This window comes from Lampris incognitus, chromosome 12 (genome assembly GCF_029633865.1).
Source record: "Lampris incognitus isolate fLamInc1 chromosome 12, fLamInc1.hap2, whole genome shotgun sequence".
NCBI classification, from domain to species: Eukaryota; Metazoa; Chordata; class Actinopteri; order Lampriformes; family Lampridae; genus Lampris; species Lampris incognitus.
The window spans coordinates 3,370,285-3,383,840 of NC_079222.1; the positions used below are offsets into that span (position 1 = coordinate 3,370,285).

Sequence of the window (13,556 nt, forward strand, 5' to 3'; positions counted from 1 at the left end):
ATGCAATGGTATATAACGGGTACATAATGGTATATAGTGGGCATATTATGATATACAGCGGGTACAAAATGCTATATAATGGTATATGACGGGTACATAGTGGTACATAATGGGTACATAGTGGTATATAACGGGTATGCAATGGTATATAACGGGTATATAATGGGTATGCAATGGTATATAACGGGTATATAACGGATATATAATGGTATATAGCGGGTATATAACGGGTACATAATGATATATAATGGTATATAACGGGTACATAATGATATATAACGGGTACATAGTGGTATATAACGGGTACATAGTGGTATATAACGGGTATATAATGGGTATATGAAGACTGAGTAAGAATGAGCTGGAATAGGGATTGATTATTGTTTTTGTTGCTGCTTTTTTCTACTGTTTGTATACCCCACTATAACAGGGTATGTTTATATATGTACGAATCCAGTTCAGTTGGAAATTTTCTATATGTCACAAAGTTTTGTATGCAACACTGGTTGAAAAATCAATAAAATTAAAAAAAACCCTTTTTTTCAGAATCCGTCAATGGTGTTGATGAAAGTGCTCAAATGAGGAGCGGAATCTATATATATATATATATATATATATATATATATATAGTGTGTGTGTGTGTATGTTGGCCCTGTGTGATGGCCTGGTGGCCTGTCCAGGGTGTCTCCCCGCCTGCCGCCTTATGACTGCTGGGATAGGCTCCAGCATATCCCCACAACCCTGAGAGCAGGATAAGAGGTTCGGTAATGGATGGATGGATGGATATATATGCGTGTGTGTGTGTGCGTGTGTGTGTGTGTGTGTGTGTGTGTGTGTGTGTGTGTGTGTGTGTGTGTGTGTGTGTGTGTGTGTGTATAGAGACAGACAATATGGAAACTCCAACCCATTTACCTACATAAAATATGACTTTACTTCATAAATAACCTCTTTGTATAGTACAGTAGTATACAACACGTTACAGCTCTGGTTTTCAGATTCTCTGGTCCACGACGCAGGTTTGGACACACTGAGGACACCCGATGTAGGATAAACGTAATAACTCTAACTGACATGCATCACAACTTAAAATAGGCACTGTTACTAAGGAGTCATAGAAGTAAACCAATAACAGAACGTGTGGGAGTAACCTGACACATCATAGTCCAGTCCTTATTATTGATATCAACGTTACATCTTTTGCTCAGATAAATAATAGCAGTTGTACGTTACTTCAAAAAAACAAAAACAACAACAACACAACACATTTTCTTGCAAAGTCCTGACTAAGCCAGTTGTGTAGCATGTGCTGTGGCTACACAACACGTGTGCAGATGGGGTGTGTGCCTGGTAATCAATGATCAATTAATTACATGCAAATAAACACACAAGATGAATCCGCAGCAGAGTTGTTATTTCTCCTCTTTTCGCCTCCTTCATTCCAGAGAAACCAGAAGAGCATTTTGAAAAACACCTCTATAAATAAATAATCTGAAAATATCTACAACACGTTTCCTTCCATTAAGATTTCATATTTCAGGGATGCAGCTTCTAGAACATATGACAGGTTTACACATAACCTCACGACTCCATTCCTTCTTGTTTTCATTTGACAGATCTGCTGGTTGAGATAGTTCACATTCAAATAAACACGTGTCATCGCACAAAGAAGTGATGACGGAAGTTTTCCTGAGTGTTGTCATGTTGTTACTTTAGCAGTAAGACGTGTGTCTGCAGAAAGGTACTCTGTAGCATTGTGTTGTTCTGCAGATACAATGGTGCAATCATTCTCCACATGATACATCGTACACATGATACATTGTACACATGATACATTGTACACATGATACATTCTACACATGATACATTCTCTACATGATACATCGTACACACGATACATTCTACACATGATACATTCTACACATGATACATTCTCTACATGATACATTCTACACATGATACATTCTACATACGATACATTCTACACATGATACATCCTACACATGATACATTCTACACATGATACATTCTACACATGATACATTCTACATACGATACATTCTACACATGATACATCCTACACATGATACATCCTACACATGATACATTCTACACATGATACATTCTACACATGATACATTCTACACATGATACATTCTACACATGAACACAAACTGTTTCCATTCACTGTACTATTGCATCACTGTACTATTGCATCACAGTACTACTGCATCAGTACTATTGCATCACAGTACTACTGCATCAGTACTATTGCATCCCAGAAGGCTGAACCAGTTCATGTGGACACGACGTTTATTAACAGATATGTTTCATCGTTCTTCTTGGGGCCCCGACACACCAAAGCGACTAGCGGCGACGGAGGCCGACTGGTCGCCTGCCGTCTGGGCCAAAAAGCCGCACTTGGACACACCGCAAAGACTACAGCCGACGGCCAGCTAGCCTGTACCTTCTTCACCGGTTCACTAAGCTGAAGAGCCAAACAGAGTGACCTCTGTCACCTTGCCGACCATCAGCCTGGTAGCCTGGACCAGGCCGATCCAATGTCGGGCCGTCGGTGAGCGTCTGTGACCCTTGTTTTTGCGGTGTGTCCCACACCATCGGCACTAGTCGGACCCCTGTTTTTGGCTGAGTCAGCATGCCAGACAGATCACTCTGATTGGCTGCTCAGCTTAGTGAGTCAGTGCAGAACATACATGCTAGCTGGCTGTTAGCTGTATTCTTTGCGGTGCGTTCAAGTGCTGCTTTTTGGCCCAGACAGCAGGCGACATGAGGAGACGCAGCAGTTGGCCTCCGTCACCACTAGTCGGTTTGGTGTGTCGGGGCCCTAAGTGGCCTCTTCAGTCTCACCTGACTGCAGGGGTCCCCACCCTTATAAACAATACAGTACTGCAGGTGTCCCCACCCTTATAAACAATACAGTGACTGCAGGGGTCCCCACCCTTATAAACAATACAGTACTGCAGGTGTCCCCACCCTTATAAACAATACAGTGACTGCAGGGGTCCCCACCCTTATAGACAATACAGTACTGCAGGTACCCCACCCTTATAAACAATACAGTGACTGCAGGTACCCCACCCATATAAACAATACAGTGACTGCAGGTACCCCACCCTTATAAACAATACAGTGACTGCAGGTGTCCCCACCCTTATAAACAATACAGTGACTGCAGGTGTCCCCACCCTTATAAACAATACAGTGACTGCAGGTACTCCACCCTTATAAACAATACAGTGACTGCAGGCGTCCCCACCCTTATAAACAATACAGTGACTGCAGGTACCCCACCCTTATAAACAATACAGTGACTGCAGGTACTCCACCCTTATAAACAATACAGTGACTGCAGGTGTCCCCACCCTTATAAACAATACAGTGACTGCAGGTGTCCCCACCCTTATAAACAATACAGTGACTGCAGGTGTCTCCACCCTTATAAACAATACAGTGACTGCAGGTACCCCCACCCTTATAAACAATACAGTGACTGCAGGTACCCCCATCCTTATAAACAATATAGTGACTGCAGGTGTCCCCACCCTTATAGACAATACAGTGACTGCAGGTGTCCCCACCCTTATAAACAGTACAGTGACTGCAGGTACCCCACCCTTATAAACAATACAGTGACTGCAGGTACCCCCACCCTTATAAACAATACAGTCACTGCAGGTACCCCACCCTTATAAATAATACAGTGACTGCAGGTACCCCACCCTTATAAACAATACAGTGACTGCAGGCATCCTCACCCTAATAAACAATACAGTGACTGCAGGTATCTCCACCCTTATAAACAATACAGTGACTGCAGGTATCTCCACCCTTATAAACAATACAGTGACTGCAGGTATCTCCACCCTTATAAACAATACAGTGGCTGCAGGTACCCCACCCTTATAAACAATACAGTGACTGCAGGTACCTCCACCCTTATAAACAATACAGTGACTGCAGGTATCTCCACCCTTATAAACAATACAGTGGCTGCAGGTACCCCACCCTTATAAACAATACAGTGACTGCAGGTACCCCCACCCTTATAAACAATACAGTGACTGCAGGCATCCTCACCCTAATAAACAATACAGTGACTGCAGGTATCTCCACCCTTATAAACAATACAGTGACTGCAGGTACCCCACCCTTATAAACAATACAGTGGCATAACGACCCAAACCAAAGACCAGGTTCATATGCAAATAAGGGTGTGACCATTAACTAGAGTTTCAGTGGTCATGTGTACTATTCACAGAGGATTGGGGAATAGTTGCAATCACAGCATTGTAAGATGGTGATGGATGTACTCTTGCCCCACCCGTGGTTCAGGGATGGTCGTTCCCTCTTCACATAGATGGCCTCTTTGACTCCCCGTTCAAACTAGTGCTCCTTCCTATCAGGGATGTGCACATCCTCATCCTTGAAAGCGTGGCCAATGGCCTGTAGATGGTGTATAGGGTGGGGGTGGGGACACCTGCAGTCACTGTATTGTTTATAAGGGTGGGGTACCTGCAGTCAGGTGAAACTGAAGAGGTCACTCAGATGAATGATGAAACGTTTCTGTCAATAAACGTTGTGTTGAGATGAACTCATTCAACCTTCTGTGATTTTCTTACCTGGATTACTGAGCAAGTATAAAGACAGTACTACTGCCTGTACTTTCTCCAAAGTGATGACGAATCGCATAGTAAATGTATGTCATGTAACATAACATAAAATAATGTAGTATAATATAATGATGACGTGTTGTCCAATCATCCATTGTGCCTTGGACTGAATGGTAGATGTAATAGTATAGTAGGAAACTGATAAGAATATTTTTCTTTCCTCTTACCCTGTTTGTGAGTTCCTGGTCTCTCCACATGCGACTCAATATATTATTCAGACGTAACAATTTCTACTGATTAATCACCACTGTTACTAAGTCACTGTTACAAAGTCACTGTTACTAAGTCATTGTAACTAAGTCATTGTTACTAAGTCATTCTTACTAAGTCAATGTTTCTAAGTCGTTGTTATTAAGTCATTGTTACTAAGTCATTATTGCTAAGTCGTTGTAACTAAGTCATTGTTACTAAGTCATTGTTCTTGGCAAATAAAGTCATTCTGGCTCTGATTGACATTTCATGTCACCAGTATGTAGACAAGATCAACTGCCAACTATGAGCAGTGGTAAAGTGCTTTGCATTTACATTTTTTTCTATGAAGCTGGTTGTTGGAAGGTTAACAACCATTGTCTTCTGAAGGCACAGTTGACTGGAGTGGCACCTGTGGTCATCGGTCCTCACTAGAGAGAGGGGTTGAAATGGAGAGAGGTTGTTTTTTCCATTGAGACAACACAGCAGATCAGTGCATCTAACCTTTACTTACATCTTAATTTCTTTCTACGATACTAGTCATAGGGTACATGTGAGGCTGGAGACGGTGACCAGATGAGGGCTGGTATGGGGGCTTTGGATTTACCAGCATACTGTACCATCCTTCTGTGGACCCTCTGCGCCTTATCAGCTTATGAAGAGAGTCCATTTTCAAGGGCTTTGAGAGGAAGTTTAGCCCCAGCATCATAGTCTTCCGGTGTGGGAGGATGGCCTCACCCAGTGCCGACTATGTCGTGTCTTTGTCCACGTCTACAACTGATTTTGTGTCATTGTGTGAAGAACTTTTACGAGGATTTATGCCTGTGATCATCGATGTCGCTTGATGGCTGGGAGAGGTGGTCTTGGATCTGCTTGGAGAGCGGGGCAGGCTAAGCTAACTGCTAGCCCATGCAGACCTGCAGTTCCGACAACACCGAGGGCGGTCTGGCGGCAGCATCGACCGTGCGGTGCTTTTGTCTGCGTTTGTGTCGTGGTGTTGGAGTGTGGAGGAGATGTGTCAAAGGTGTCTGGCTGGGAGAGCTGGCGCTGGATTGGTTGAGGGAGCTTGGTCTGCTGCATCCTGTGGGCCCAAAGAACACGCACCTGACCACAGCTGTGCCCGAAGAGGAAACACTGAGGGCGGTCTGACAGGACGTGGAAGCGGGGCAGGCTAAGCTAACTGCTAGCCCATGCTGACCTGCACTTCCAACAGTCCTCCTGGCTGCTGCTCGTTCATCAGTTCGTTCTCTTGGACAGTGAAGTTTTTGAATTGTGTTGCAAATTTACTGAATGTTCTTTCTGGCTTTGTATGTTTTGATGGTGTCAATTTTGCGGTTTTGGATATGTGTTTTTGTTTTTTTGTGTTGCACTGCTGTGGGCTGTGAGAAACGAAATTTCATCTTTTATGTACGCAAGTGTATGAATAACATGACAATAAACTGTTCCTGATTCCTGATAGTCCATATCCAAGCATGTGGAGTACTGCTTTCTACAAGCACACAAACGCCACATGCTCCCTGCAAGAGTCGTTGGTCACCAGAATAAAGAAAGACGCCATTGTAGAGGGAGTCTGGAGTCCCTACAGTCTCTCTGGATGGGAAGGACTTGAGGAGCGGGAGGAAGTAGCTGACACAAGTTGCAGTTTAGCCAACTGAGTCATGGCTGAGTCACACTGTGCTAATGAGGCTGGCGGAACTCAGACAGACAGGACCACAGATTGTGAACAACTGGTTATATCGGAGCCAAAGACCTGACACACAAAGGTCTGGGAGGAGGTGAGGACACTTAGTTTCCTTTATTGATCCCCTTGGGGAAATTCAGTTACTGCAAATTAGCCCATCCTAGCTGTGATCTGTGTAGCCGGGAGCAGTGGGCTGCTGCTGCCTTGATGCAGCGCCCGGGGACCAACTCCAGTTCTTTTCCCATTGCCTTGCTCAGGGGCACAGGCAGGCGTATAAACCCTAACATGTTACTTTTGATGGTGGGGGAAACCGGAGCACCTGGAGAAAATCTACCGCAGACACGGGGAGAACATGCGAACTCCACACAGGGGACGACCCCCAAGGTTGGACAACCCCGGGGTTCGAATCTAGGACCTTCTTGCTGTGAGGCCACTGTGGGCCATGGTGCCGCCAGGCTACGAATAAAAGGAAATCGAGGCAATAAGATGGTGGGAATAGGTGGCAAGGTGTATGGTCAAGATTAAAGCAAGCAAACAAAATAACAAAATCAATGCATCAAAGTTACACTGTGCAGGTTTGGGCACAGGAGTGGCGCTTGCCAGCTGCGAGCGATTCTTCCTTGTTGCTGTCAATGTCGCGAAGCTTCAGTGGCACATGGTAACCAAGGCTTGACACTATTTTTTTTCCTCTGCCACCATGTATCACCTTCCCCTTCCGGTGTGGGTAGACGGCTGTGTGAATTCGTGTTTGCAGTGGCCTCGCCGAGTACCGTCCATGCGGTGTCTTTGTCCACGTCTGTGTCTGATTTTTGTGTTTGTTTGATGGCTGGGAGAGCTGGCGCTGGATCGGCTGGGAGAGCGGGGAAGGCTAAGCTAACTGCTAGCCCATGTAGACTGGCAGTTCCAATAACACCGAAGGCGGTCTGGTGGCGGCCTCGCCTAGCCTTGACTGTGGTTTTAGTGTCGTCGTGTGGAGTGCGAGGAGGTGTGTCGAAGGTGTCCGGCTGGGAGAGCTGGTGTTGGATCAGCTGAGGGACCCCGGTCTGCTGCGTCATGTGGGCCCAAGGACCATGGCCCTGACTGGAGCTGCAGGGCAGCTGCAAGGGCAGTCTGCGGAGAAGGCTAAGCTAACTGCTAGCCCGTGCAGACCGGCAGTTCCGACAGTCATCCAGGCTGGCGTTCGTTCTCTTGGACAGTGACTTTTTTGATGTTTAGTTTAGACTCATGTGCTAGTTTGGATACGTGCGTTCTTGTAGTTCTTGTAGTTTTTGCGCATGTGCTTTTGTCTTTGTGTTGCACTGCTGTGGGAAATGATGTGTCATTTCATTTCATGTGCACAAGTGCATGAAATGAAATGACAAATAAAGTGTTTCTGAGTCTGATATTATAAGTTTGCATTAGATAAAAAAATAAAAACCCAGATGTTTCAGCATCAAGCCTTCATTGCTTCATGCCACTGCAGTCAGCAAGCACGGATACTGTGCCAAACTTGCATATAGAGTGGCTTTAATTACTCATAAAGTTAATCAAGCAGTGTACGTGGTCCTTCCCTGACGATCAGGTCTCTTCTGTGAAGCAAGGCTGAGTCATCCTTTCCTCTGTGACTCAAGACAGGAATGCTGGATCATGCTAAATTCTTTAAAAAGTCCAGGGAGGGGACATAATGACCATCATCATTTGGTATAATTACATCATTAGCAAAACCCCCGCCCATGGAAAGTTGCCCTGGCCCAGCAAGGCAGACCATCACGTTCCACAAAGTGTGGGAAAAGATTGTGGTGCCGGCTCAAAACCTGCAGCTGAAAGACAACCCTAGTGGCCAGCTTACATTCCCAGAAAGCACTGCAGTCACCATAATCTGGTGAAACCCTGTGCTATTGCCTGAAACATCAAGACAGATGGCCAATACTTGACTTGACTGTTACTTGGATCAGAGCATCAGAAGGAGACGCAATGGACCGAGCGAAGTGAAGCATGAGGGCTCGATGGATTAGTCAAGCAGGTGAGAAGTGACACACAAATATCCACAAAGCGGCCTCTCTGCAGGGCCTGCAGTCTACTTTGGATCACAGGTTGCATCGAAACCAACACAAAGACCATGCGGGGGGTCTCAAAATGGCTTCAGACCGAAGGTGGGGACGTCCACATGCAACCTGGACACACATCAACTCCAACAGGGTCGCCTGGGTGAAAGGGTCTGATGCTGAAAACGGTGAAACACCCAGTGACCCCAAGTTACACCATTACCTGTGGTTCCATCGAATATTCTAATAAATGTCAAGCCAACAATTAAAAGTTGCTGAAAAGCAAAAGAAAGAAAGAAAGCCAGTTTATTTGTCACTACACAGGTGTGGAGTTAAAAGGAGATGTCTTCTCTGCATGTAAACCACCCTATTGTAGAGCAACAGTGGGCCGCCGCAGCAGCAGCAGCGCCCGGGGACCAACTCCAGTTCTTCTTCCCATGGCCTTGCTCAGGGGCACAGGCAGCAGTATTAACCCTAACATGCATGTCTTTTTGAAATTTTTTTTAATAGAAACATATAATAAAGACAGAAATAAAGACAGAAATCAGATGACAGACTACAAAAAAAGAAAAAAAGTGTATGTTGCTGTGGTGGTCCGCATGGGGGGTCTGACCCCCAGCATGTGGACGTCACAGACTCGGGTCCTCCTCCCTCTGAGAAACTGACTCGTGGTCTCAGCCGCGAGCCGGACAGATTCTGGAGACTCCGGAGGCCTTCGCCCTCCTTCCTGCAGGGGCTGTGACCCACTTGTCGCTCCCTGGAGGGCGGTGGCTGATCGCTCCATCTGTCTTGTGGCCTTCGCCTGCTCCCTGTCGTGTTCTCGTGAGGTCTATTCATAGTTACTGACCCGGCCACTTTACATTTATTTATTCTTGTTGTACTTGTTTTTCCTTTCAATACAACCTCACATACCGCGGTGTCTGTTGCTAAAGTCTGGGGTGGGATTTTTCTGGTTTGTGCGCTTTTCTGTTGCTGTTTGTGAGGTGTTTGTGTTTGTTAAATGTGAAAATAAATAAATAAATAAATAAATAAATAAATAAATAGATTGTGTTTCCATTGTAATTCACGGCATCTCTTTTTATCAAAAATAAAAAGTTTGTCCACCCAGAGTGAGCATGTACACATTCATGTGAAACTTGGGGGTTTGTGCATAAACAACTCGGGTGGAGGTGCGGGTACTGATGACGTGTCCATCTGTATCAGGGGGCGGATGTCTACCCTGAGCACCACCACGGAGTGTTTCTGTGGCTGGTGATGGTCATTTTCCTCTGTGCTACATCCTGTAACACACAACCTACAGGTGAGTGAGCAGCAGCAGCAGTCACGCCGTTGTGTTACAGCACAGCACGCACACACTAAAGGTCGTCCTGCAACACAAACTCATCCATCAGAGTTCACTGGGGTGGTGCACAGCTGCAGCATCAGACGAGCTTCCACTGAAAGGTGCAGGACTTCTTCTTTTTTGTGGTGTGGATTTTTTCCCCCGTCCCTTTTTCACCCCAACTGTACCCGGCCAATCACCCCGCTCTCCGAGCTGCCCTACGTGTGCAACAGTATGGACACACATGTCCATAACTACTGACTCATTTCTATAAAGTCCACGGTCTCTGAATCACACAGTGTCCACCCGACTCTGACGGCACTGTCTTCAGCCTCCATCACACGGTGTGACGTGGGGCGTCTCAGACGACTAAACGTGGTGATATCCTTGGTCGTGGCTCCAAAGCGGTGGTCCTACGTCACGCTGTGAGACAGGCTCACAGACTGAAGACAAGCTGGGGCAAAAGTCTGATGGTGTCAGAAATGTAGGATGACCGTCTCACAATGTGACCGCTGCTACGACCTACGTCTACTGACCAACCAATAGCAATACAGCACGAAATGACGCCCTGAACAAACACACTGGTTAGCATCTGTGACTCAAATGCCCTGGACTCAACACAACCAGCAACACAACCAGCAACACAACCAGCAACACAACGAGCTGCGGCAACTACTGTAAAGACTCGATTCCTGCTTGGTGTCATGTTGCTCCACCAGCGGCGGAGCTTGATGACGGGCGCTGATGCGGCATGCATGCTGATGATGTTTTTATGGATTTGTGTCCAGTGGCGGCTGCTGCTAAAAATGTTTGGGGGGGGGCAGCCTAGCTTGGTGCAGCACACCTCCCAGCTGCTTTAATGTCCACACAGTCACAGAGTTATTAAGAAGGACAATGTAGCCTATAGATGTTATCAGGGCTCGTAGACGGTGGATGATTGACAGTAGAGACGAGGCGTGGTAGTGGGTGTGAACATGACTGACAACCACGAGAATTGTCCAATCACATTAGATCAAAACACATTAAAACAATACCAATTCACTGCCAATAAAAGTGGGGGTGTTTGGGGCACACAGAACTGCGCCCCCTGGAAAATCTGAAGAAACCAATCAGACAGCAGCCTCAGGTCACCTGCTCGCCACAAGTCTGAGGGCTTACATAAGGTATGGTTTGGCTGGCGCCCCTCACCCAGGAAGTATATGTATTCAGACAGGAAGTATATGTATTCAGACAGGAAGTAGATGTATTATACAACTACATTATATGTAACATGTTTAACTTGATCAGGATAAGTGGTTCGGATGATGGATGGATGTTTAAGGAGATTTTCATCTCTTGATATTCGAAGGGGGCGGCGCCCCAGCGCCCTCTACTGGCCAGCCGCCACTACTTGCGTCATAGCCTGTGATTCAGTAGGTGTTATCAACGTACAGTCTACACACATAAAACTTGATGTCGTAGCCAAGTTAATAAGCTCCACGCCGCAGTGCGGCTTGTAATAAACCTATAGGACTGCTAAAATCCCACAGCCTGTAGGAGGCGTTACTCGCGTGGTTTTAATCAACAGTTCTGACCACTTCAGTAACTCTGCACGCCATCATAATGACAGTCGTGCATGCTTATGACAAAGTAGAAATGTCGTTCTTACCAAGAAAACGTCCAGTTCTGAGTCTGAGCGGCTTCGCTCGAGGGCAGGCAGGGGTTCGTCCAGGGCTACGGTGGAGCTCGAGGCTCGCCGCTCCTCCCTGTGGACACCAGGGAGGGTGGTAAGACACACAGCACACTAGCAGTGACGTCATGTGGAAAGCAGAAGTAGTGAACACCGGTACCTCAGCTTTATCTCATTCATGTTTGTTTTAATGTTTTGCTTATTTTCCATTTGTGCCACCGTCATGGAGAACGCCGGTCTCTGATTGGCTGGATGTTTTGCATTAAACCCGTATAACGAACGCGTCGTTTGGCTCAAGTTACATGTAGGAGACAACACCAAAGTACAAGCTAACACAGTGGAAAAGGTTACACCCGCTGACACCGACTACAACCACACCAACACCAAGCGCTTCAACTCCACCATCGGCTCTGATGGTGCCAACCAGGTGTCCGTCAGGTCAGAGTGTAACGTTGAGGTGTTAGACTAGAGCTGATGGGTCCCAGTCTGGGTTTGGTGTGGTACACACCAGGATAACAGTGTGTGGGGGGGGGGGGTAGGCTGTTCAGCATTATAACCAGTCAGTCAGGGTGAGAAGAGGATGTCAGCAGATGTGTACGGCTTCACCATCGCTCGCTGGCACGCTGGCGTCCAACATCTCGAGTAGAACACAACGTGGCTTATGAATCTGTTGTTTATGGGCATGCTGTCCAGAGGCAAGACAGAAACTAGCCTACCGGTTTTCATAGTCCTCCCTGTCCAACACGCTGGGATCAAGAGAAACCGCACCCTGGACACCAGAAGGCCTCGGGACCAGGTCTGGATGTTTGGAGGACGTGAACACTGTAGGAAAGGAGCAGATGTTGACTGAACAGCAAAAACGCTTGTGCATGTCTATGTATGTGTGTGTATGTGTATGTGTGTGTGTGTGTGTGTGTATGTATGTATGTGTATGTATGTGTATGTATGTGTGTGTGTATGTATGTGTATGTATGTGTATGTATGTGTATGTATGTGTATGTGTGTGTGTGTGCACACGCGGGGGGGGGGTTATCTTAAAGTGGAGCATTTAAAACTCCTGCAGAGTGACCTGAATCTGAACCCACAGCTTGTATTTTGCACGACTGTGGGATTATATCCTGCTTGTTGTTACAGACAAGGTGAGCTGGATGACTGACTTGGACCTCCGTGTCTCGTGTTATGCACACACAGTAAACGATTTACGCCACATATCCCCACAAAAACTCAGCTTTTGACATATCTGACATCAAAGTCTCGTCACCTTTAACGTCCTCTTGAACACAGCGACTGGGCGAGCAACGCTCAAACCGGTATCTCATAAAGTGATGTGCACCGTCCAGTCAAATCCTGAAGTATCGGATCAAGACGACAGAAGAAAGGAAAGGTGTCCGGGTGGTGTGCTGGTCTGTCCCGCTGCCTCCCAACATGGGGATCGCCTGTTCGAATCCCCGTGTCGCCTCCGGCTTGGTCGGGTGTCCATACAGACACAATTGGCCGTGTTTGCGGGTGGGAAGCTGGATGTGGGTATGTGTCCCGGTTGCTGCACTAGCGCCTCCTCTGGTTGGTCGGGTCGCCTGTTCGGGGGGGAGGGGGACTGGGGGGAATAGTGTGATCCTCCCACGCGCTACGTCCCCCTGGTGAAACTCCTCACTGTCAGGTGAAAAGAAGCGGCTGGTGACTCCACATGTATGGGAGGAGACATGTGGTAGTCTGCAGCCCCCCCCCCCACTAATTGTACCTGGGGGAGGGGGGGGGGAGAAGTAGGCCATTTTATTTTGTCATTGTACTGGTTACAGTGAATAACCCGTCCTATTGTACAGGAGCAGTGGGCAGCTGCAGCACCTGGGGGGCAACTCCAGTTCCTTTTTCCATTGCCTTGCTCAGGGGCAAAGGCAGGAGTATTCACCCTAACATGCATGTCTTTTTGATGGTGGGAGGAAACCGGAGCACCTGGAGGAGGAAACCCACACAGACATGGGGAGAA

General features: G+C 46.8%; 1 protein-coding gene across 1 annotated transcript in view; it reads right to left on the minus strand.

Annotated features, from left to right (window-relative positions):
• Positions 1-5,176: 5,176 nt before the first annotated feature.
• The window catches only part of LOC130121669 (phosphatidylinositol 4-phosphate 5-kinase type-1 beta-like), a 58,170-nt gene continuing 49,790 nt past the window's right edge, over positions 5,177-13,556 (minus strand). The window contains exons 12-14 of the mRNA XM_056290513.1: positions 12,289-12,394; positions 11,552-11,648; positions 5,177-5,308 (exon numbers count right to left, since the gene is read on the minus strand). Coding sequence (XP_056146488.1) covers positions 5,306-5,308; positions 11,552-11,648; positions 12,289-12,394 — 206 coding nt within the window. The 3' untranslated portion in view covers positions 5,177-5,305. The remainder of the gene's footprint in view (positions 5,309-11,551; positions 11,649-12,288; positions 12,395-13,556) is intronic.